General features: G+C 39.6%; 2 protein-coding genes and 3 non-coding genes across 6 annotated transcripts; 4 read left to right on the forward strand and 1 right to left on the reverse strand.

Moving 5' to 3' along the window:
• Window positions 1-32: 32 nt before the first annotated feature.
• On the reverse strand, window positions 33-104 carry trnaw-cca. Its single transcript has one exon. It is a non-coding gene; the product is annotated as a tRNA-Trp (tRNA).
• Window positions 105-462: 358 nt separating this feature from the next.
• Window positions 463-536, forward strand: trnai-aau. The gene has a single exon. It is a non-coding gene; the product is annotated as a tRNA-Ile (tRNA).
• Window positions 537-1,340: 804 nt separating this feature from the next.
• trnag-ucc lies at window positions 1,341-1,412 on the forward strand. The gene has a single exon. It is a non-coding gene; the product is annotated as a tRNA-Gly (tRNA).
• A 3,278-nt stretch (window positions 1,413-4,690) lies between these two features.
• kncn (kinocilin) lies at window positions 4,691-10,787 on the forward strand. Of its 2 annotated transcripts, XM_044368890.1 has the most exons (6): window positions 4,691-5,880; window positions 7,780-7,848; window positions 8,014-8,085; window positions 8,640-8,742; window positions 9,765-9,860; window positions 10,504-10,587. In XM_044368890.1, exons 1-5 carry the CDS (start codon window positions 5,733-5,735, stop codon window positions 9,847-9,849), a joined length of 477 nt encoding a protein of 158 aa, XP_044224825.1. In that variant the 5' UTR covers window positions 4,691-5,732; the 3' UTR covers window positions 9,850-9,860; window positions 10,504-10,587. The 2 variants fall into 2 exon arrangements, with proteins under 2 accessions (XP_044224825.1, XP_044224826.1); XM_044368891.1 differs by lacking the exon at window positions 9,765-9,860 and having other exon boundaries at window positions 4,700-5,880; window positions 10,504-10,787.
• An 85-nt stretch (window positions 10,788-10,872) lies between these two features.
• On the forward strand, window positions 10,873-18,048 carry tmem275a (transmembrane protein 275a). Its single transcript, XM_044368889.1, has 3 exons — window positions 10,873-11,418; window positions 12,134-14,401; window positions 15,411-18,048. The coding sequence occupies exon 3, from the start codon at window positions 15,543-15,545 to the stop codon at window positions 16,158-16,160; it is 618 nt and encodes a 205-aa protein (XP_044224824.1). The 5' UTR covers window positions 10,873-11,418; window positions 12,134-14,401; window positions 15,411-15,542; the 3' UTR covers window positions 16,161-18,048.
• The last annotated feature ends 8,044 nt before the right edge of the window (window positions 18,049-26,092 follow it).

Here is a 26,092-nt window from a genome sequence, read left to right on the forward strand (position 1 = left end):
GATGACTTTCTTAATTTAAATTACAAAAGGTTTGACCCCGACGTGATTTGAACACGCAACCTTCTGATCTGGAGTCAGACGCGCTACCGTTGCGCCACGAGGTCCATGCGGTAAAGCTGGTAGAGATCGTTTATAAAGGTGGACATATACCGGCTTTTCTCTTAGTTATGTTACATAATTCTGCTCCCTGTTCAACATATAGACTGAGAAAAGAGAACGGAACAGGATTAATGTTAGAAAAGATTGCTGGTGTTCTTCAGTAATGTATTTTATTATTTCAAATGTAGAGATATCAAAGTAAGTAAATGTTGACACGCCATAATGTTCATTTATATCACTCATATATAAATAGTGATTGGAGAAAGGCGGTAATTTGCTGACCACACATACACCTACAACACTAACCGGGAAAAACGATGGTCAGTGTGGTATTCAATGATGTCTATATTCTGCAGTGCTTGTGGCCGGTTAGCTCAGTTGGTTAGAGCGTGGTGCTAATAACGCCAAGGTCGCGGGTTCGATCCCCGTACGGGCCAACTAGTTTTGCGACTTACTTTATTGAGTACAGCTACATTATATTCCTTCTCATTGCATTGTGGCAGCTATGTTGCTTACCCATTGTGTGCTGCGAACTTGGCTGCAGCTAGCGTTTGTCCAATACATGTAACGTGTATATGTACTGGAGGTATGAGGTACTGTTGCTTAACAAAAAATATTTTGCATTACTAAGAGTAGTTTATGAAAACTCTCTTGCAGGCAAAAGTAGTTTTTATGCATTCGTTTTTTACTTGCCAAAAAGTCAATATGAAGTGTGGATTAATGTAGATTCTGGACGATGGATAATGTGAAATGTTGTCATAGCATGACAGAACAGGTTTGCCATGTTTATTGATATCATGGATGAATGCCTCCTGTTTCCTGCGATCACCGTAAAGTTCCAAATAAAAACGCAGTGCAGTTTTAGGGGTGGTTGGATTGACGGCCACAGATGCGATTTACAGTCGTTTTTTCTACAGTACGCATGAAACAGCCGGTACATTTCATGCATTTGCCGCAACGTTGTGTGGCGGTCACATAATACTGCGCTTATTATTGTTTTCCTTTATCTTTCTTTCTGTTAATCATCTACCTTTTTCTGAGCTGTCCTTGTTAGGGACTTCTTGCAGCAAGAAAAGAGAAACATCTGGATGCATGGGAACATGAAATCTGTAGAAAATGTATCAATGCATAAAACCAATAAAATAGAAAAAACCTCGAAACTCATATGCCCCCCTTATTAAAATAGTACTAGACCAAAGAGTCTGAGCTCAAGAAAAGTAGGGGTCTCTTCTGGTAACAAGGCGTTGGTGGTATAGTGGTTAGCATAGCTGCCTTCCAAGCAGTTGACCCGGGTTCGATTCCCGGCCAACGCAAAGCTTTTTCATTTTGTCTCACTGATTTGTGCTTATGCTGTTTAAACTATTCTGCTCCCAGTGCTCTTCTTCAATTGTAGCTGCTAATAATATATTGAAATTACTTATATGGAGATGTATCTGCTTAGCAAGTTTGTACATGCCAGTGCAGAGAAAGACAATAGAAATTCATATGATTTGGATAAATTAGAAGTCAGTAAAGCAAAACAAAAGCAAATTGTTTCAAGCAATAAAATATAAATTCAGTCAATGCTAATGTCTTGCACAAATAGATGGTTGCTATTGTTTATTGATGTTATTGGTCTTTATATTTTAAAATGAATGTATGTTATTATTTCTGTGGGAATAATTAAATGTGGGGAGACAAGTGATACCTGATAACTTGAAAAATAAATTAACGAACAGCTTCATATTTACTTTACTTTATGAAAAAAACCTCAGACCTCAATATTGCTGCATAAATGTATCCCAATACTTTATCTGTTTATCTCAATCATTTTTCGTTGAGCAATCAAAAACCTCCCGATTCCCACATCCCATGAAAGGACACAGTGCTAGCGACCTCACAGAGTAATGTGTACTTAACCAATATTTGTGGTTACTGCTTCACATGTAACAAGCGTGCGCTCAGCCTCCCACACTGTTAGCTCAAGGTGTGGTGATTTAGGTAAACCAACCATTTAGTTTAGTGTGTTTATTATGTGAGCACTACAGCTGGTACGCCACCAATGCCTGTAATCATTTAATGCCCAGCTCAGATTATTGTATTCCCTTCCAGTGTACACAGCCGCAGATTTCTTTTTAGTTGCCCAGAAGTTCCCAGAAATATTAACACAAATTTCCTTTCTCATATAGCTTATGCACTCACACCTTAAGAGAGATATGTTGTACTTTCTGATAGACATTGGAGAACATATAATAAATATATAATGACTATAAAAACCAATAAAAACTCTTAACCACACTAGTCACCTCTGTTTTGGATAGAGAGATTTACAAAACTTGACAACATTATTGACAATACATCATTTGAACTTATTTTTGAAAGAATATATAATTCCATCCCGTATCCCCTGCAGAAATCAGTCTGGGGGTTTGCCAGGGGTCGCAAGATACATCTGAGGGGTCACAAGATGGTTAACAAGTCAGAAAAGACCCAAACGCATATTGTCAATGCAAAATTGCCATATTTTTTATTTTCCTTCAAAATACTGGATAGTTTACCTCATCGAGCCTGAAAACATATTCAAATAACATCTGAGAGAGTAGAAATGATTCTTCAAGTGAATATAGTATATGTATATACTATAGTATTTATAGAGGAGCATTTGAGGAAATCATCTAAACTCACATTTCACCTGGAACATCTTAGGTCTCTTCTTAAGACTTTTAATGCAGAGGTTAAAAAATCTAGATCTACATACTTCCAACCCAAGAATGTTGTTCAACATTGTGAGCAGTGTCTATGATCCTCCCCGGGGCCACATATTAGATGCCATCCTTGAGATATGCAATGAATTTCTTTCCTTCTGTACCCAGAATTATCTCAATTATTAGACGTTGTATTTCTCCCCCAGATTCTCCAAATGCCTATGAGGCCTGTGCAGTTTCCCTCTGCTCATTATATCCAATTTCTCCATCTTCACTGACTGATACGATAATGAAAATGAAACCCTCAACCTGTCCTTAAGATATTCTTCCTCTACAATTTCTAAAGGACGTTCTTATTAGTTTCCATCTATTCTGCCAATTTTAAATTGCTCTCTGTTGACAGGATCTGTTCCTGATTTTTTTAAAAACTGATCTTGTTCAACCACTTTTTAAAAAGTTGTCTTTTCATTCTTCTTATCTTAACAATTTAAATAATTAATTTCTAAGCTCCCATTTTTAGCTACGGTTTTAGAAAAGGATGTAGCAGATCGACTGCTTGCTTTTATTCATGAAAATTATATTTTTGAGAAATTCCAATCTGGTTTTAGAAAAATCATCGTACTGTAATTGCTCCTCTCAGTCATTAATGACTTATTGCTGTCAGCTGATGCTGGTCATAAATCCATTCTTGTTCTCCTGGATGTAAGTGCAACATTCGATACGATTGACCATGACACCCTCTTGGACTGTCTTGAGATCTGCTCCGCAATGGTTCAGGTCTACCTAAAAGACAGACGTTTCTGTATCGGTATTGCTGATTCTAAGTCGGCTCGATAGTGGTTCACTGTGGGGTGCCCCAAGGCTTGGTGCTGGGTCCAATCATCTTTTCCATTTACATGCTCCCCCTAGGCCACCTCATACGCACCCATAATATCACTTTCAATTTTTACGCAGATGATACTCATATCAACTGTGACTCTGATAACAACTTTCAGAACAAACTGAAAAACTGCTGAACTGTCTGCATGACATTTACAACTGGATGTCACAAAATTTCCTCCAGCTAAACGCTGATAAGACAGAGATATTAATCATAGGTTAAAATAGTGTAAACAACCACATTTCAAACAGTCTTGGTTCACTTTCTCATTCAATAACTCAGCATTGCAGAAATCTTGGTGTCATTTTTGATCAAAACGTCAGGCTAGTTAAACATGTTAATTCAATGGTTCAATTCTGCTTTTATCATCTCAGAAACATTTCAAGGATTAGACCATTTCTTTCTGCCAAAAATCTGGAAACTGTTGTTTATGCTTTCATAACCAGTCGATTGGACTATTGTAATTCCCTGCTCTCTGGCATCAGCAATAAATCCCTCTCCCGCCTCCAGCTCATCCAAAACTCTGCTGCCAGGATTTTAACTCGGTCTAGGAAACATGATCACATTTCACCGATCCTGGCTTCCCTTCACTGGCTACGTGTTGCTTTTAGAATAGATTTTAAGATTTTATAGATTACTTGCAGAGCCCAGAGAGGCCTTGCCCCAAATTATCTATCAGATCTCTTATCACTCTATGTCCCCTGCCACTCCCCGAGATCATCAGATGCATTGTTTCTTGTTGTTCCAAGGTCCAGATTGATACACAAAGGTAACAGAGCCTTTGCAGTCAGGGCTCCTAGACTTTGGAACAACCTGCCTGAGGAGATCAGGGCTGCAAACTCTGTCTTGTCTTTTAAATCACTATTAAAAACCCACTTGTTTCAAATTGCTTTTTGGTGATTCCATTATATTTTATAGCATTTAGTTGATTTTATTCTATTTGTGTTTTTATGATGTGATTAGTTTTTATGGCTTTTAGATTGTTTTATTCTCTTTGTATTTTAAATGTCCTCTGTTTTTACTGTAAAGCACTTTGTAACTGTAATGCTATATAAATAAAGTTATTATTATTATATAGCCTCTGATGAAAGGTAGCAAGTTAACATCAATTTGTTTTAAAGGGTCTCAAGCCACAAAAGTTTGTAACTACAGCCATAACTAAGTAGGTATGAGGTGGTATGTCTTTGCAGAACCTTTGCACACACACACACACACACACACAGACAACCACGCACACAGTATTACCTGCACTGGTTAAAAATTGATATAGGCATGCGGCTCTTGCGAAATATGGAAGGAGTTTACTTGTTGAACAGGAAATGTGTCACTGTTTCTCCTCTACCCAGTAACTTCATTTGTTATCCTATTCACTGGTGTTAATCCTGCTTACCCTCTTTTTCCCTCTGTTGCCATGGATATGCTATTCCTATGGCAACTGCAGGCCTTTGTGGATGGCCTTGGGCCCCCACTGTAGAGGACTCTCTGAACCTTTCGTTACACATTCCCTTCAAGATCACAGACAAATCACACAAGTAGCACATACTCTAACTCTGTCTCTTAACTGTCATCCTTTCTTTCTCGCTCTGCCCTCCCCTCTTCTAGTCCCACGACTATGTCTTACTTATCAATCCTTGATGCACTGCACGTGTCCAAGACTGCCACACAGCTATTTGTCATTTTAATGTTAATTTTTGGTAAATTACACTCTATGCATTCACTGTGCGCGTGATACTGAACGCCAGTGTCGGTAGAAAGACGGCTGTGATCAGATTTTTAGCACGTGTGTCGCTGTCATAAGAGTCAGCGCACACAAGCTTTCTAATTTTCTGTAGCAATGGAAACCAGAGCTCCATCTTTAAAGATGCATGAGACTTCTTGAGCAACAGAGAATAGAGATGTAGGCTCTGCCAGAGAAAGTGTTTCTGTGTTAGAGAGAGTCAAAGAAAGGGAGGGCTGAGGTGAGGCTCGCGCAGATGGCAGCGAGGGCCCAAGTGGAGGCAGAGTACAGTGTCAGGACTGTTCAGTGTGAGTGTGTGTAGGGCAGGTGGGGGGGGGCCTCCACCTGCTGAATGAACCCCATCAGCGTTGGGGAGTACCATGGGCTACGGGTGGGCTCGGCCCTGCTCAGCATTGTGGCGGGCTGCATCATCATCGGGGTGTCCAGGGAGTGTGATGCTGATGCTGTAGGAGGCATCTTCCTGGGAGCGGGGGGCCTCGGTGAGTGTGTAACTCCATTTAGGAATGACTGACCCAGATGTGGGAACGTTATTTAACTGTTAAATGTTACTTGTTGTCTTATTTGCTTTTTGCTTTGAATGTCTCGCATCTCATACATAAGTAATTTTCCGTAGTGATTGTTGCTGAGTATTGATGGAAGATTTGCTACTGTGATAATAGATTAACTCTCTAATGTTATGTTTGGAGTCCTGTAGACCCCGATCCCTCTTTAGCAACTCAAAAAACATGCTTATTTTTATTATTTTATTATTTTTTATTTTTCACATTGATACTACATGTTTTAGGAGGTCGCTACAGAAAATGTCACATTACTTCTGTTTTGGGTCTCATTACAAACTATAATAATACTAATAACTATCAGGGAGATAGACCTCTAGTTAGGATAACATACTGTGCATTCTTTTGTCTGTGACTGACTTTTTGGTTAACAAAACGAATAAATATACAGTACCAGTTAGAAGTTTGGACACGCCTTCCCATTCACTTGAATGAGAAAGTGTGTCAGATTACATGATACTGTGTTCATCACACTGCATCATATAATTTATAAGCAATGCTTTACCTTCATCAAATGTGCAAGCCAGTACAGTATGTGGCAAAAGGAAGAGTAACTGCTTCATTACTTTTATTGGGCTTATTGGGTTTTAATAAGGTCAGAAAACAAGAAAAAAAACTTTTGATTTTGCAATTATTAATATTATTTTTACACATACAGCAGTGTGGTCTGTTAGTTTTGTCTGGTTCATGGAGGACATCCTCATGTATGACAGGCCAACTGACAAATATATGTTAAAAAAAAAGGTAAAAAACTCCGATAAAAGATCTGTGGCTTGTGGCGTTTTCCATCCACCGCACTTGTAAAACACACCATGTGATCATTTGAGACAACAGTGTAACTGGAACCAACTGATATCTGGAGGAGTTGCACTGCCAAGATAAAGGAGCGTCTTAACTGCTTTCCTGGAGAGTTAAGAGCAAAGGCCAGGCCTTTTGATCTGACATCAGCATGCATAGTTAATGTGAAACACACTCTCACTGATGATTTGATCAGCTTTTAATTATTAATTTGCCTTTCAGTCTACATTTAAATGCACTCAAGAATTTGGCAAATCAAAACTGTGCACAGCAGCTTGACAAGACATCCACCCTGGCAGCACTTGTGCAGCTAAGCAGCATCTAATTATGTGTTTTGGGGCTTATGTGCCATGATGCCTCCTCCGACACACAGGCTGACTAATGAGTATGAACAGAGTGTTCTCGGCAGACTCTTGTCACTCCTTCTGCAGTTTCATGACATTTTAAGCACAGACATGCATCACAGCCACCCTCAGGAGCTGCTAGGGTTTAATGCCAGTTCTTCTGGCTTATAAGGGAAATCAATAACTGTTGAATTGGAGCAGAGTGCCACTGAGAGGCACACAAGCCCTGCGGTTCAGATATTACTTAATACTTCAAGTTGAACAGGAAGAAACATCACACACTGCATCTGGTACACTAAAAATAATCTGAAGGCTACGTTAGGAGGACTGCAGCATGATGATGTTATTGTAGGTCGTAACGTCTGTAAGTATGAACGTCAGTGAAAACTGGAGGATAATTTCATACCCTCTGGTGTGGCCACTGTGGCACTTGAAAAATGGACAAATTGAATTAGCAGATTGCTGTGAATTGGAATGTGCAAGTGCTTAGATTTATGCATTTATTACAGCAATTACAAAGAATAAATGTGATTGATTATTTTTTCTTTTACAAGCCAAGATTGTGACTACAATTTACACACCTAAAAGCTGCTTGTTAATTCAGCCAATATTGATAAGGGCACTATAATAAAGTGTTAGTTAATCATTCAACAGATTAATTATACTCTCTGCTTTCTAGGCCTACTCATATCGATCTACCCCTTCATTAAAGCCTGGCTTAACATCAACCACATTCTTCCGTCCTTTGGTAAGTTGTTTAATATTTTTTATTAATTATTTGACAGTTTAAAATTTTAAAGACTTGTGAATTTAACTGCGTTTTAAAATCTTGTTGTTTCATCGCATGTGCAGCAGTTATTGAAAGACAATAATAAACCTTTTAGCTCTGAAAATTTCAATGTTTTTGTCCCAGGAAACTTCAGAGTGCACCCGACACCTGCCAATCCTGCTCCTGAACCACCGATAGAGACACTAAAAAGAGAAGGTGAGTGTGAAGGCAATTAATCACATGCAGCTATCACACACCATTCAAAGGTCTAGTATTAAGTTTATTACTTGATAGTGAGCCTTCAAACCCATGTCATGTTGCTGATAACAAATCTGATACCTGTCTGCACACTGGAGAGCTAATAGTTAACACCAGTGAGAGAGATGTTGATTCAAGGTGGTGTTTGGAGAGCGTCAGCCATCTCTCTAATATATCATGGGGTGCGGTAAAAAAAACAACAACAACAACAACATGCTGTCTCCTTTCATAACCACTTTTTCCTGACCCAGATGGAAAACATTATGAGATCAAGCAAATATGTAAGAGAGAAAAGAACCACTGTGCTGAGAAGAGTCTGACTGAAATTTTACAAGGCGATATAAACATGTGACACCTCGTAAAAGTTTTTATAGAAATCGCAATTCATCAAAAGTACAAAATAAATGTTAAAATCATTCATTATTGGATTCTTAGTGAGATAAAGTTTGCAGATTTCCACAGACTGGTGGTGCATGTGATGTTATACTGTGTGTTTCTTGTGGTCTCTGCAGGGACTCAGAGTCAACTAAATCTGGAGCGTTCTAAAAGCCGAATGGGAACCTTTGTGGAGGGGGGACCGGTGTCTGAGACCAACCAAACCAACCCAGATGAGGGGTACGAGACACACCCTTTATTCTGCTAATTGTAATATAATGATGATATAAACAGTAGAATGATCATTCTCTGACTCTAATCCATGATTAGAGTGTTTCCCCCTAATCAATTTAATTCCCTTAACTAAACTATGAACAACTTTCATGCTTTTGTTGCCACAAACAACAAACAAGTGTCATGTGGTCAACATCACATTTCATCCCAAAAAAAATTTAGCCAAACCAATACTGTTGCATATGGACATTATTCATAGTAGAAAAGTATGATGAGACACACACACTCTGAGCATACTTGCACACATGAGTACATTTCCATAATCATGCAACGTAGAATGGTTAAATACACTGTATGAAGCTTTGCTTGATTTGCAAGACTTGATGATCTGCATATCCAACCTAATGTAGGTCTTGGTGAGTGTAAATGATCCATGTTACAGCTCTTTGTGATCCTTCGGGGATGAGTGCTCGGCCCAATTTTATGCTGCCTCTCGGAAACATCTAATTCTCTCTTACAATATCAGTTTCCTATTTATTCAGAAGACTCATTTATTTGAGCTGCTATCACAAAAGGGACTGTCCTCTCAAAAAAAACCGACAGCATCAGTCGAATATGACTGACAATGACCTCAAGTGGCCGTGTGAACTTTATCTATCTTCTTTTAGCAATGACTGTGGTTTTTTTGGACAGCCAAGTAGTTTTTGTGCCTAAGTTTAGCCAAAGTTCATGTGACTGTCCAAAAAAAACAGTCATGCGTCACAAATGCTCATGTGAAGATCAACTCTAACCCACGCACGTGTTCTATGCTCTGTGTGGACAAAATAAATTATTTATCACCTAATATAAATGTCATTGTGTTTATTAAGTCATGCTATAATGACAAGAAAATCATCCCTACTTTGTATCTCTGCAACTCTGCATCAGCTACACTTCATTAGTTTGTAGTTGATGATATCAGGTAGATCATAAACTTATTATTTTTGCAAGTTATAGATATTATCTTATTGTAACAACATTGTCAACAGAATAGTCAACCAGACACCAAACAGAAGAGCTTTTTGTTGCCTGTTCAAGCCATTTACAGGAGAAAGAGGAGACTTTCAAAAGTGAACATTTCCAAGGTACGGCATCACCGTATATTCATAGTCAAACAGTCACTTTTGATGTTGTTGCCATGGTAACCCAGATTTTAGATAGGTTTCAATTATGTCAGGTTATATAATTTTTTCAAACACGTGTTGACCAATGTGACACCAAACATCCACATATAGCACATAAAGTACATGTCGAGCCCATAACTAAACATTTTCACAAACCCATGAGTGTCTTTTTTAGATGTGCAATATTGATAAACAATTAAGGTCACATTTATTACAATGACAAACTTAATTTTCTTATTAATTTCATCAGCCTGAGTAATGACCCAGAGCAGAACATAAAATGTGTGAGACGACTGTGTTAAATTGTCAAAAAAGTCTTTACTAATGATTTCCAGCCTTTGAAAAAACTCAACCTGACAGTCTGGTTCCTTTTGGCTCGTAAACCCCTTGAAATGTGTCAGTGTCCTCTTGCAACCCCCTGTCACCAGTTGCATATATCAGTGAGTTCTGTTTTTGTTGTTGTTTCATTTAAATTATTTTTAGACGGCTAAATAAGTTAAATGGGCCAGTAATACTCAAGAGTAAAGACTAGAGGAAAGTAAACAGAACTCTGTATAGCAGAAAACAGGCCGACATGCTCACATGAGTCATGCTTTATTTGCAGGACTTCTTCAGACATGCCAGATGTCTTATCTAGACGAAAACTGAAGCAATCACCCTCTGATCAAGACCTGCCATGATGTCATCAGAGCCCCAAACCTTCTTCGTTTGTTCTTCATTTTGTTTATTTCAAATGTGGGACAAAATATGTAGATGTTGGCGTAATTTTAATGTTTCTGATTTATTATTTTATGTTGTTGAAATGTTATATTGGCTGAGTTTGGCCTGTTTGTTGAGATCACCTTATGATTTTGTTTTTATGTGGTCTAATAAACATATCCAAAGATACAACTACACTCTGGTGTCAAATTATAAAAGTAAAATATTTCCATACTTCCTGACAATGAGTAAAGCAAATTAAGCCTAGGAGTCTCACTTCTGTGCATCTCATCATCACACAATGTCCTCAGCCACCAATTAAGAAATTATTATGGTCGTTATGCGATGATGCGACTCGTACACGATTCAGCTCAAGTTCCCTGGCTTGTGTTTGCCATTAGCAAAACAAATCGGAGTACATACATGTGTACACAATTGCACACGCAGACACACAAATAATAGCATTCGTTGCATGCGCACACTGAACTGCCCTCCTGCAGTGAAACATAATACATTGATATTCAGGACAGCACAGGCAGAATGGCTGCTGCATGGGAAGTGGCGTGGGGGAAGAACGCTGCGCTCTGACAAAAAGCGTGACGTGCTGTGAGACTGAATAATGTCGGCCTGTGTTGATGGGTTTCAGCAACAGGAGCGCGAGGAGTCTGCGGTGCCTTGATGACAACCAGCAGTTTGATTGTCAGGCCTCAAATCACAAAGCCCCTCCACAATCCCTCTGTGTCTACATGAGGAAGGACATATACTGGACGCCTAATTTCACATCTCCACAATGGGATGAAGTGACGGACAATTGAAACAGGTGAATATACATTTTTTACAACAATCACTTGAATAAAAGACAGAAGTTGTTTTTTTTTACCACCTTTAAATCATCCATCAATCCACACCCAGCTATTTAAGAGCTCATCCCGGCAAAAATAAAAATAAAAACCCAGACCTCGACTTCAATCCAGACCTGTGAACATTTAAAGGGTCAGTCCTGCCAAATAACATGTTTACACTTAACCCCAATGGTGTCTAAACACACTGATATTTTTGGTTTTCTCAGAGATTTTGAGTTATCCATCCATGATAATTCTGCCACAACTACGCAATGCAGTAGCAGGGAAAGGTATTTTGATTGTGATGCTGAAAGCATTTAAAGATTATTATTATTTATATTATATATTTGTAAGAACTTAAAAGCAATGTGCCTTCCCAAAAACAATGTTGTGGTTACTCTTGATAATCTAGAAAACTATGAAAATCCAGAAAACTACAAAACTTTTTTGTGATTTGGGTAAACTGACCCTTTAATATGCTAAATAAATACAGTTTGGATGCAGTAGGCGAACTGTAGGCGTTACAATCTCTCTGATGATGAACAAAATAACAGAAGTTGAGCTTGAAAGTTCACTTCCAACCTTGGAAACAGTGAAGCTTCTATCATCATCAGTCTGTCTTCATCATGCATGTTCAAACTTCACATTAATCTGAGCACTTTAAGGATTTCTTGTCTGGGATTTCAATTGCAGGACCTCTCATCCATGTTGGCTGATGAAGACTGATGTAATTGATCAAAAGCTCTGGAACAAGAAGAGAGTAAGTGGACCTTGAGTTGGGATTGTTTTGTCAGCTGCTGTTTCCAGAAATGCACCATCAAGCTCAGTTTTTAAGCCGACATGGACAAGAAGCGCTAAAACTGCTCAGAATAATGGAAAGTTTAACACCTGACTCCATCTGCTGATGAAGAACGTTTAATTCAGTCAACAGCCCAGAACAAGAGAGCAAGAGACCTTTTTTTGAATCCTTTTATACATTTATTAATGGCCGATGAGGTATTTATGAGTGAAAAATAGATTTGTGGTTCAGAAAGTTGGTATAGAGACTTGATATGAGGGGATTCTGTGAAGGGTCTGAATATGAAGAGTTAATTCATCAAGAAGACTTCTGACCTTCTGGGGGAAAAAATGACAAAAATGGAGTCAATCTGAATTCAGTCTGCAGTTGTAAATTTACCTCTGCAGACTTATTGCACCCTATTAATAATTTACATATTAATAATTTACATAAAATTACAGACTACCTGCTGTTGGCTTATTAGAAAATGACCTTTGGCCTGTTATTAACTTTTGATGAAACATTTACTGCAGACTTGTTGGCTTGTTAGAAAGTTAGAAACTCATGATCTTATATTAATGACTCAATCAACAGGGATATTTTTCACAACCTAGCAACCCCATTAATGCCTTAAACTGACTGATCGATTAGGCATTAGCAATGATTTATTAACTACTAATAACTAACTGGTCCCAGAAAGAGAGACAGAATTACACCTTCATTAGCATCCTTGTGCCGGCTGCCTGTCAAATACAGGAATGAGTTCAAGTTTATTTGTTATTTAAAGCCATACATGGGTTGAACTTACTCCACCTCAAGGCCTCTTAGATCCTCACATCAGTTGCTGATCCACGATGAAGGTTAGTGGGTATAAGAGATTTTTGCAGTAGCTGCCCCAAAACTTTGGACTAGTCCTCAGCTTCCAATCAAGCGTTCCCCTCTACTGACACTTAAAAGGCTAAACTCAAGACTTACATGTTTTTTTCAATGGCTTCTGGATGCTCTAAATGGCTTTAGTACTTTATTATAATCTTTTATTTATTTATAAATGTATTTTACCATTTTATTCTGTTTTATGTTTTACATTTTGTGCATATACTTTGATAGCGTCTTGTATCACTGTCTTCTATTAGTCCCTTTTACTACTAATGTCACTTTATCTTTACTGTTGTGCCTTCCACTGTTATGTGCACAGCACTTTGGTAAACTCCAGTTGTTTTTAAATGTGCTCTATAAATAAACTTGACTTGATAATTGTGGTTAATTAAGGTGTCTTGTTAGACAGTGGCACATGCAGCAGCCTGTTATTTAAGGGTATGACTGAAGACAAGATAATGAGGAAATTGAAGAAAAAGGTGCTGACCATCAACATCATCAAAGGCTTGATCAGGCAACGTGTTGTAGCCTCAATAAAAGGGGAAAATTAAATTGATAAATTATGAAATAAATCAACGAAATTCTGCGTATTCCTCTTGAAAAATCAGCAACAAGTAAATAAAGGGGAGCTGCAGGCAGAGCAAACACCCCTCACCTTCATCATCCCCTTCACACACACACACACACACACACACACACACACACACACACACACACACACACACACACACTGGTGAAGGATGGAGCGGTGAGGATGCAGGAGAGTCGCATCCAGCGGTTCACAGAGGAGGGAAGATGCTCTGCGCGGCAGATCAAAAATGAAATATGACTACTTCACACAGACAAGAGATGCCTCGCATACATTAGCTGTCCCCCCCCCCCTCCTCCTCGTCCTCCTCGTCCTCCTCCTCCTCTACCTTCTCCTCTTCCTCATTTCCGTTGCAGAATGACCTGTCAGGTGCTACGTGCGTCTCGGTCCACATCAGGAGCAGCGCACGGTTTTGCGTCTGTATGTCAACTCAGAAGAAATGCCACCTCACCTAAGTGATCTTTTCTTTCCCGTCGGATGTTATATTCCTCAGCAGGTCGGATCGTCTTGTCTTGTCCGTGTTTCCTTCTGACCACTGATTGAATGGCTGTCATGACTTGTAGTGCCCTCAGGACCGTAAAGCTACAGGATGAAAATCCGCCGTTTGGCGTTCACGCGTCCTCTCAACCTCTAAGTAATTACACTCCCTAATTAGACTGGCGTTGAAAATCCGCGTTGATTAAACAATGGAAAGACCTTCAGTATATCGACATAAAGGGTAAGATGTTTTTTTTTGTTTTTTTTCATCACGGTTTAATTTTAGAGGAATGCAACACATCAATGCAGTAACCATTTCAATGTATTCTCAGCAGTTTAATCGTACTGTTTATATTACAGTTAGGGTCTTATATTTTACATTCACAAAAGGTTGCTCATCCTTTCCCCCTTCATCCTCTGTTCATTTTCACTGGATGCTCTTGAATGGGTGCATGCAGGAATGAAAGGGCTGATTTGATTGCAACTAAATACTCAAATGATACTCCCCAGTGGCCTAGAAGGCATGAATGAAAGCAGCTGCAATGCGATATTGGACACATTTGACTTGAAAAAGAAGGAGAAGATTAACGTTGAACATCAATGATTCTGATTAATCATGTTAAATTTTAAGTAGCATTTTTTAAAATGGGGATGCAGGAGTCACATGGTGCATGCATCTCATTTACAGTAGGCTTAGTTATCATGTAATTATGCTTTATTATGTTTCAAAATAGATAGTCGACTTTCCTGTGAATGCTCCCATCAATACCTCTCACCTGTTGGTCTGTTTTTGTTCATTTAAATGTTTGTTTCAATCTTTGTCTTTTTTTCTGCCTGAGTTATTATATATTACTTATCAGCTGCTCTCTACTTTTCCTAAGTGTTGTTTTATATGTGGCCTAGTATTCAATGAGTTTTTTTTCAAGATTTCAATTTGAATTGTCAACCCTCCCTCCATGTTGATTGGAATAAACTCCAGGTTTCACTGAGATAGACTACAGCCATACTGTAAGTGCCATCCAGATGCCAACTCTAACTGACACAGTGTCCAGTGTTTTCTGCTCAGCAGGGCAGAGAGACAAATGTTCAGACTCAGGGACGACACTTCACTATACCCACAATGATTATTAAATAGCTGTCCAGTGACAAGAACAAGAAAAGTGTAACGAGTGCACTTAGAGTTTCTTTTCTTTCATCGTGTGTGTATTAAAAAAAACCCTCTTTCAGCTGTCATGTATTGTCATTTACAGACAAAGATGTTTCCTCTCTGTGAATTGGACACAGTTTATTTAAAGATTGCCATGGGGAAGAGTTTGGACTGAAGCGCAGGGAGATTTAATATCACAGTGGAAGAAAGACAGCGAGAGCCCAGAGGTTAAGACATGGTCATCAATGATAGAAACACCGGCACCCCTGTACCTAAAAAGGAGCCACAAAAGAAGAAGAGGAGGACGTCTCGCCCTCATGGCCTGCCCTCTCCGGCACTCTGCTGTGCCTGTGGCCTATGCATCATGTTGGCTGGACTCAACATCACCCTGGTGGGAGCGTTCGCCTTCAGCACACTGGTGCCTTCTGCCAACCCCCCGATCATCATCGGACCTATCCTACTGCTGGTGGCCTTTTCTTTTTTTGGGGCCTGTTGCGTGTGCAGCCGTCTCCCTCCTCCCAACAGCTCGCGGTCTAAGGTGGGTGGCAGGGGCTCAGGCTTGATGGGACATGGCGGGCTGGCTGGAGGGGCAGCGTTTGAAATAGAGACCAGCGAGCACACGCTGCAGGATACTACAGCTGTGCAGCTCAGTCCCACATCCTCCCCTGGATCATCCCGGGCGTCCAGCCCAGAGAAAGAGGCTCCTGACACAGCCCTACCAGGAGCCTGCAAGCTCTTCACCATGGAGACCAACGGCCCTTCTTCTGTTTCCCCCACCGCAGTCTACTCAGCCTCCACAGCAGCAGGAGGTGAGGTGAGGCTCAACCTGCCACGTGAAGAAGTGGTCACCTAGCAGAGCAGGAACTCTTCCAAGGCCAGAGTGCTAGCAGTGTAAATAACCTTCTGGGTCGAGGGCTTGCTGAGTATGATTGTGTCTAGTTTACGTTGTGCCATATTTCTGGTTGTGACGAATTGTCCCCAGTATGCTTCTGATTTCTCTTGCTGTGCAGCCAACTGGTAATTAGCATGCAGAATTAACTGAAACATCCAAGTATTTGTGGATCATAGGTTTTGGAATTCAAATTCCTACCTCTTGTGCTGTTTTCCTACAGCTCTTTGTTTTTAACGTGGGGCATTATGAACAGTTTTCATGTAGAAATCAAACTAAGTGTCTGAAACCACGAGCATTTATCTTTCACTGTTACCCTGGTTAGTGGAAACCTCGCCTGTCAGCAGTGATTTTAGAGGGCTCACCTGAAAAATGTGATTGTTGATTTGTTCTGAAACTCTAGAGACTCGATGTGAAAGGTCAGTAGTGAAAACCAGATTTGAATTGTACAGGTATGTTTGTGGTGACATTTGGCATTTTGTTTGCCATTTTCAGTGCTGAACTTGTTTTGGGGGCATGAAATATTTTAGGTCACAGGGGTCCCAAAGCAATATTCTCTCACCTGAGATGAAATTCTTGGTATTTACAGTTCTTTTCACAAGTAATCGATTAAACACTACTACAGCCAATACATTTGTCATGAACAGTGATGTGTTACAGTATATTCACATGTTACTGTGTACAATGTTGGATCATGGAAGCATTCCTGTAGTCTGACAAGCTATTGTCATTACTCCAACATGAACACTGTGAGTATTACATTTCTCTCTACAATCACTGACAGTCTCCGAGTTCACGTGTACATTTTTAACAACAGGGTTCACACAGTTTTAAAGGTCACTTTCTTCCTGGTTTTTGTCAGTAATTCCTAGACAGTGTAAGACAGTTTAGCTCATGATCTAGCTGGAATAGGAACTTACCATACTGTAAGGTATGAAATTGTATTATGGTGATAAATTTGTGAATGTGAAACATGTGAATATCACAGTATTGAATTATCATTTTTCAGGTCTGATGCAGAAACCTCCACTTGACATAGTATACACAATATGGGAAAGCCAAGAAGTTTACAGACAGATTCAGATTCAGATTTCATAAAAATGTATGTGTTCCCCATCACTGTGATGTCTTCTTGTCAGGTATTAATTTGACTGGTAAAATGAGACATTCAAACCCTGATTTCCTTTGAAAGGAAAGTTGCCTTAGACTGAGATTTCAGGATCAAACTAATGAGGGCTATATACAGTAAAAATGCACAAAAGCATTTTCTTCAGAAAGCCTTTGTTTGGCTCTGGATTTCTATTCCGTATTGTTAGGGAAGCCTAAACAAGTTTTAGTTGTTTGTGGATAAAACACATGCGTGCAAATGGCTTAAATGTTTCTCTCTTTGAAATGTACATGGAGGAGCAGCTGATCATCAGTGAATATCACCTACCGGAGCGTTCCCTTAAACAGTATTATCCTTCATTATTTGTGACACAGCTCCTCAAAAGGACTAGTTTCTCTGCCAAAGCTCACACTCAAATTAGAGTGTTGAGTGCTGAGCTTAATTTTGCATGTTTGGAGAGTTATGGAAATGCAAACTGAACTATTGGTGTTAAATGTGTATTTTAATTTCTGTAGCACTTATACACAAAATCTGAAAAATGTAAAGGATAGAATATTTTTGTGAAGATTATAATTTGTTTATTTTAAAAAAGTAGCCAATCCAAATGTGAATCCTTCAGAAGATATAAATAAAAAGGCTCTTTCAGTACAAACATGTAGTCACTCATTATGTATGCGTGGCATTACACCATGTTCTTGCTACATTGCATGTTGTGTCATCATGAAGTGAAATGAATAAAGATGTCCCACTGGGTTTGTTATATGTTAAAAGTTCAAACAAGTTCAGCGTGATCTTGAGGGATAAAAGTAGTTTCTTGGGGTGTGATGATCATTACAAGCATTATTTATTCCAGGAACTTTCTTAAGATTAGTTCACATAGTTTGTCGGAAAACAGGCATAAAGTATAAATGTGTTTCCATGATGTCAGTGAATGTCAGTTGGTATTTTTTCCACCTGTACACTTGAGGGCTACAACTAACGTATTTTCATTATTGATCAATCTGCATGAAAAAATGTTTTCTCCATTAATTTTTTGGTCTATGAAATGTCGTTAAATCATCAAGAATAACTATCACAATTTCCAGAGTTTAAATTTGTTTATTTAGTCTGACCAAGAGTCCAAAATCCAAAGATATTCCATTTACATTGATATACAGAGAAAAACAGTAAATCTTCACATATGAGAGGCTGGAACCAGCACACGTTTTGCATTTTTGCTTGAGAAACAATTCAAACAATTAATTGATTATCAGAAATGTTGCTGATTCATTTTGCTGGTTGATTTTAAAAAAATCATTTAATTGTTTCAGCTCAAGACGCATCACCTCTACTTTTAATATCTGGTCTGAAGAGTTGAAAAAGAGATGAAAACACTTAACACATAGTGTCAAGATGGCCTTGATTAAAGGACTTATAGAGCAAGCAAAGAGGTTCGGTCAGTATGAGCTCTGTCTGCTAGTTTTGTTGATGTGTGAGGTCAAGTGTTTTACCACTGGAGGGCGATAGAGCCACATCTATGACTTTCAGTGAAGTTATATAAAATGTGGCTGTTATTTCAGATGAAAACCAATAGATGTCAGTAGATCATAACAAACCTTTGTTGGCTATTGTTGAGCCTGTCAGAGAACAAATAGTGTAGTAGATTATATTAAAGGGAATTTGATGATATTGCAAACTACATAAAGATTATTGGCAAATAAAATGACGAGAGGTTGTTTATTAAGTCACAAAGTGTTTTAAAAATCTTCAAGATAAACCTGCCTTATGAGACTTCACTAGACAAGTGTGAGTGGAATACAACATGTTTTCTGTATGATTTCTTATCACTGTGTAAAAATGCTGCGCTCAGTTGTGTTTAGCAAGCTCAGCTGTTGGCACTAATTACATCACCGTATTGAGGGTATCATTTCGAGTAACCAGGATGCTGATAAAGCTCCCTCATGCTCTTGAGATGATGAAGGCACAGATCTGGGGTGTCCTACTTTCCAAGACAGCTCAGCTGACACAATGGGCTGGATCTTTTTTCTATCAGAGAGGCTTCCAAAAAGACTGCCGTTCAGTTTCTCTGCTGAATTTTTGATTAAAGATTAAATTTTAAGTTGCAGTGTGAGTTCTACATCGACTGAGTTTTGGTTTGGATTTAAAAAATGAAAGGCTATATGGATTTAGATGCATCAATTTACAAAATCCAGATCAATCCAATCCATAAACATCAATTCTTTGGTTTTTAATATGGGTATTAAAACAAAAAGATTGCGCCTGACCTATTTCTCTGTACTGGTCCTATTAATTCCTGATGAAGTTTACAGTAACGATAAAGAAAATGTTAGAGTTTGAAGCAGCAGATGGTGGGTTGAGGCTGGTCACTGTTACTGAATGTGCCAGGCAGGAAACTCAGCCAAGACACTGAGGCTGTCATATATCTGCAGCATATAATGGGATTTTCTGTGATTAAGCCTGCACCGGAACAGTAAATATTTTGGGATAACATGAAAATTACTGATCCACTATTCCCTCTCCCTCCCTATCTTTCAACTGCTTCCAGGTTTATGTTGCATTACACAAAACATCTCCCATGGGCCATCGGTGTCGAACATGCATGCTTCCTGCATCTTCTGCCTGTTGGCCTTGACTGAAGAGGCTCATAAAACATATGAAATGTTTAGCCAGCTGGAGGTTCAAGACACAAAAGATTTACTGCCTTTAGGAGGTCAACAGGTTTGTGGGTAAATTGCGGCTTGAGGAGAATAGTTACATGTTTATGCTCCTGGTGAGCAAAGGTCAGGGAGAGGAGTCATGGTTTACCGCTGCAGTTTAGCTTACTTGACACAAGGGACCAAATGGAAATCACCCTCTGCCCTTTGAACCTTCCTGTGTCCTCACCTCGCCTTTAAAACACATTTTTATAATCGCTTTAAGTGAGAACGTACACTGCCCTCCATACACCCGAAGACTATCAAGAGTCCAAGTTCCCTCCCTTCCCTCCCTTTTGATAATAGCCAAATGGCTGTTTAAAATTCCACAAAACATGAATGCCGACTTCGTCTTTATTACTAAAATCAAGTTATTAAGTTATTGGATAGCTCATTTGGCGTGACTGTTTCTTGCCAAAGGATGGGTAATGATAAACGCTTTGAGCAGACATACTGTCTAACCTTTGGCCTGAATTTGTTTTTTATTACAGCAGCTATCAAATGCACCCTGTGACTTCAAAATGCTGGCTTATATGGTGTAATATATGCCTGTGTTTAATATGTTGATTTCTGCCTAGAAATTGTAGAGAATAACATATCCTGTATATATTTTAACCTGGCTCAAGTATCCCTTTATAATTAGTGCCTATACCAAATTTTGGACCACAGATGTATTTTGCATCCATAGATATCTTATCAGTCATTAATAAATGGGTGATTTATCCTTCATTAATGTTTCAAAGAGCAGACAGAGTGTTTTCTTTTGGTTTGACACTATTTGTTTATAGCAAAAAAATATTCACAATCACACTATGATCTCATGTTAGGAGAACAAAACAACCATAATTATTTCTATGAATTTTATTGAAAGTGACAACAAAGTGCAACAGCATTTTTGAATAGTAGGTTTCATTGTAACCATCAATCAACACTGCTTGTAAACCACATGCCCTCCTTTTCAGTCAATTGTACACAATCAACTCTGCATTGGTGTATTAGTCAGAAAACAAGACAACAAACCGGTTTGCGAATTTCAAACAAGCAAAACTGCAAAAACATTATTTTCACAGTTGTTTTTGTTGTGCAGAAGTTGCATCTCCCCCTCTTTTGTCCCCTTGTGGCAATTGACTGTGGGCCTGCAGACCAATCAGGGCAAGACCTGGACTTCTGTGCTGCTGCGGCTGCTGTTGCTGGCATGTGGTGAAGGTGGCTTCGGCTTGGCATGAGAGAAGGCACTAGGACCTTTCCTCCATTTTCTTTCTGTTTTCCTCCTCTTCTAATAGTTTCTCTTCAACTCACTGTCTCCTTTTTCTATCTTGGATTAACAGATCCACCAAATCACTGCTTCCACTCCACCAAATCAGTGAAATAGGTACTTTTTATAGTCATATGAAAGCTGCCCTCCACTATCGTATGGAGGACAATGTTGGGCAACCACTATGTTGGTTGCATAGGAATTGATGGGTTTGATTTATGACTTTGTATAGGCTTGTTTACAGATGCAGATGCCCATCTGGGTGGGAACCCTGGGAAGTGTAGCAAGGGACACACTGGCAGGAAAACACAGGCAGTTCTCGTGACAGTGTCAAAGTCCCCCTTGAGCTCTGTCCCCACTGTCCCAATGATAAAAATACACAGACATGGTGATCTATTGTTTCACTGTTTAAAGATTCCACATAACCAGCCTTTACCTTGATTTGACCCCCTCTTGTGACTTTAAAATCCCTTAAAATAAATACGGATCAAAGTTTACCCCCCGTTTGACCCCCTCTATGTACAAATATTTATACCAGCTGCGCAAAAATAAATAATTTTGAAACATTTCCCTTTTTGTGTATTCTGGTCCACTTTAGGAAAAGTCATAAGATTTCCGGCTTAAAGAATGTCATGTAGGGATGTCAAAATGTGTCAAATTTGATCTGCAGGGGCACAGACATGCTGTAACCAAGTGGTAGTAAATGTTGACACTACCACTGTTTGTCTCTTTCATAATCCTCTATTAGTATGTTGCATCCACATTGATGAATTGCAGGAATACTTCTAGTATCAGCAGTCTTCTTTTAGCGCCACTGTGTGTTACAAAACCACTGACAAGGCTGCTGGTACGTCAAATATTATCAATGTACAGCCTCTGTTTGTTGACATCTTCAGGCAGATTGTACGTTACTCTTGTTCACACAGCTATCAAGCATCAATAACAACTGAGACTGATTGTTCGTGATGCTAAGATACAGTGCAAACAACCGGAAAGGTCTGGAAAATAGAGGCGTAAGATTGGCGAACATGCATTGCACAGCTAACCTCAGATGCAGCCCTCGCATGTCTTCTTGTTTGTCATGACGAGACACTGACAAAGCCACACACACACTCACACCTGCAATCACAAGCATCCCATCCGCTCTAAACCGGAGCGTGGCGGATCCTGACGCTGTTCATGTGGTCCTGTTTGGATGTACTTGTGTGTGAGAACACTCTCAGTTGAATGACTCGGCAGAGGAGGGGGATGGCGAGTGTAATCAAGCTGAAAAGATTAGGGGAAGACGAGCTGCTGAGGATCTATGAGAGCAGACACTGGTTATATAACCCTAACCCAGTTCACTCCGCTTCCAAAGACGGACTGGGAGGGAGAGAGATGAAGGATTTATTGAAAACGGGTGAATCTTTGTGTTTAGACTGAAATGAACCAGGCCATCTTTTATCTGCGTGCACCGTTGGTTCAGATGACAATAGGTGTCAAATTCTTCATTTCTTTTCTCTCACACAGTTTCTCCAGGTCAACAAAGAGGTTACAGATTGCTTTGTCACAAAAAGCATTGACTTATTTAGTGCAGGATAAAATTCTAATAATTTCATTGTATTAAATGTCCAGCTCAGTTTAATTGCTTTATTGCCAGGTGACTATCATTAGTTGAGCACAACAACATGATTCAGGCCCTGCCCTGCAACCCTGAAAGTGAAGTGTTTACTTAAGATTGGTCCCCGAGTACCTTTGAACACATGATTTGATCAGGAAACATATCAGACAAAGCTGGTGTTGATAGGGGTGAATTGGCTCTCAAGGTGCCATGCATGGGCGGACCTCGTGACTGCCGGGCTGTTTCTGTTGGTCTCTGTGACCTGTGACAGAAGCAGTCTTAGGGTGACACGGAGAAGAAAGCCCCTCACAGATCAGGGTGTGAGGGGGGGTGTTAAGATACATCAGATTTTGATCAAAACCAATGAGAGTCCTAATAGTAATGCCGCAGTGCTCTGCATACCAATGACCACTGACAATGAGTCCCTCGCCATTCTTAACTCCTCCATTCACCCTAAGTAAATGGCAGTTTATTCAAGTGGCTGGGCTGTTACATAACCCCGCTTTTCACAAGCCTATATGTGGGCCCTGAGAGAAGGAAACATACACAGTAGTGTACAGAGAGAGAGCGAGGGATCCCAGTGCAGTTCCGGGGAAATATAAAAGCACAAGAAAACAGTGCAAATAACAGTGTGACCACCAGGACTTGGCTTGATGGTCATGTGAATAGCTTTAATGCAGAGAGCCGAGGAGATCAATCACTCTTTCCTATATCTAGCCATTAACAAAGTTGATCAATATTGCTTCAGTAGTTAGTAGTTAGTTCGGTTAGATCTACATTCAACACTGTTTATCATTCTGTTTCATTGGAACGTCTCAAACACTGGCTTGGCATCTCTGGTTCAGTTTATAGTCGTTTTATTCTTGCTTACAAGATAGATCTTTTAGTATAGCCATTGGCAAGTGATGATGACCTGCGGGGTATCTCAGGGGTCTGTCCTTGGACCACTCTTGTTCTCTCACGTTACCCCTGGGGCAAGTCATCTGCAGGCATAATGTGAGCTTCCATTCCTATGCAGATGATACTCAGTTCTATATCTCTTTTAACCCCGATTATTGTTATCAAATGAATACACTCAACGATTGTACCCATGACCTCAAATGCTGGATGGCCCAGAACTTCCTGCAGCTAAATATTGATAAGACTGAGGTAATTATTGTTGGCCCTGACACAGTTAATGCTTATACTTCAAATCTTCTGGGCACTCTGTCTCAAAATATAAGACAAAACTGCAAAAATCTTGGTGTCATCTTTGATAACCACCTCAGCTTGAACAAGCTTGTTGTCCAGTCTTGTTTATTTGCAGCTCAAGAGACTCTCCAAGATTAGTTCAGTTCTATCCAGTAGAAATCTAGAGACGAACTATTGTAACTCTCTCTACACATGACTGAGAAAAAAAGAGTCTATTACAGCTTGTCCAAAATGCAGCAACCAGACTCCTCATCAAAACCAAAAAAAGAGAGCACATTACTGATATTTTAGCTTTTCTTCATTGGTTCCTGGTAAATTTCAGAGTAGATTTTAAGATATTATTGATAACTTTTAAGGCCCACTCTGGACTTGCACCCAAGTACATCTCAGATCTTCTGACACCATACGTGCCCGGTCGCAACCTGAGGTCCTCACCAAAGCTCTGCTAGCTATTCAACATCTCTTCAACGTCCTCTTGGCTGAGGACCTGGGGTGATCGGACCTTTTCCGTTAGGGCCCCCATTCAGAACAACCTCCCTGAGGAGATCAGACTGACGAGCTCCTTATCCTCTTTTAAATCCTTCTTAAAAACACTCTTCCTCATATGCTTCATATGCCTTTGCTTCTATATTTCCTTCCCAATGTTTAATAACTTTTAAACTGTTTTTAAATTGTTTTTACCATTATTTGTCTACCATTTTTATTTTGTCTTGTAAAGCACCTTGTAACTTTGCTTCGGAAGGGCTATATAAATAAAGTGTATCATTATTATTATTATTATTATTATTATTATTATTATTATTCAGTAATGCTCAGCTGCCATGCACACTGTGACAGTGTGTGGACAGTTATGTCTGTTTCTCTTCACCTCCACTGGGAGTCTTTGACCTGTTCTCCGAATGTTATCCTTTTGCATGTGGCCTACTGTTTATCCAAGCAAATCAATAGACTGAAAATAGAACCGCCCGTGTGCCAATATTTAAAGCCGACTACTGGTCAAATATTCAACTTGTCAGTTGCAAAATAATATCTTGGAGTCTGTGGACCTGTGTAGTAAACCTTCCTGAGGGGCTTGCACATGATTTCTGGTGCACCTGTGAATGTTACACCCCTGGTGTCATGACGGGATGCTGTGTACAAGTGAGTGTTTCTTTATGGATTATGTTCGATGAGACAGCTGCATGCTATGGTTACAGAACAAAACGAGCCAGCTGAATACTGTAATGGGATGTCCTGGGGTGCGTAAGGGTTGGTAAACAACATGTTGTACCACTTGATTCCAGCAGAGGCCTCCGTTTTTCAAAGAAACGCAGGGACAATGAATGAAAAACACTTCCCCACAGCAGACTGCTTCAGACCGGTTTCTGTGCTCCACATCGGAGTGAGGTTGTCATACTCTGAAATTCAACATTAGACTGATGTCAGCTGTGTTTGCTATTGTCTGCCTGCACCACAGGAATACTATAGTTACTACTACTGATAATTAATGGACTGGAAAGTGACTCTGATTGTTTTATGTGCAGCAGTTTTATTAGCATAAAGGGAACTCCCATGATGTGTTTTTGCAGTAAAGGCAATGTTACGTCATTACAATGCAGTTCAAATAGCTACTTATTGTACCTTTGTCCCAGTATGCTGTTGAGTCTGCGTTTGTGGATTTGTAATGCTATGATAACAGCCTGCCGTGGGGTCATTTCACTGGAGAAAGGATGATTGGTAGTTTTGTACTTACCTGTGCACTGTCCAGTACACCACTTAAATATATATTGCATGGAATAACAATGATTTGATGAGTAACAGGAGACGTTTGAGGAATGACCCTTGATTAAAATAAAGGCCTCATCCCAACATCTCTAAGAACCATGTGTTGTGTATCAGGTATTCACTAAGTCTCCTTTAAACAAATAATGACTGATCTTTGGAGCACCACCACACACCACACAACCAATGGCCACAAAAGTGAGTGAAAGTCCTTTTCCTGCTGGAAGAAAACACCTGATTTAGGGGTTTGCTGGTGGACACTGGCCACCTGTGGAAGAGAGGAAGCCC

Source organism: Thunnus albacares, chromosome 12, assembly GCF_914725855.1.
Source record: "Thunnus albacares chromosome 12, fThuAlb1.1, whole genome shotgun sequence".
Classification (NCBI taxonomy): Eukaryota; Metazoa; Chordata; class Actinopteri; order Scombriformes; family Scombridae; genus Thunnus; species Thunnus albacares.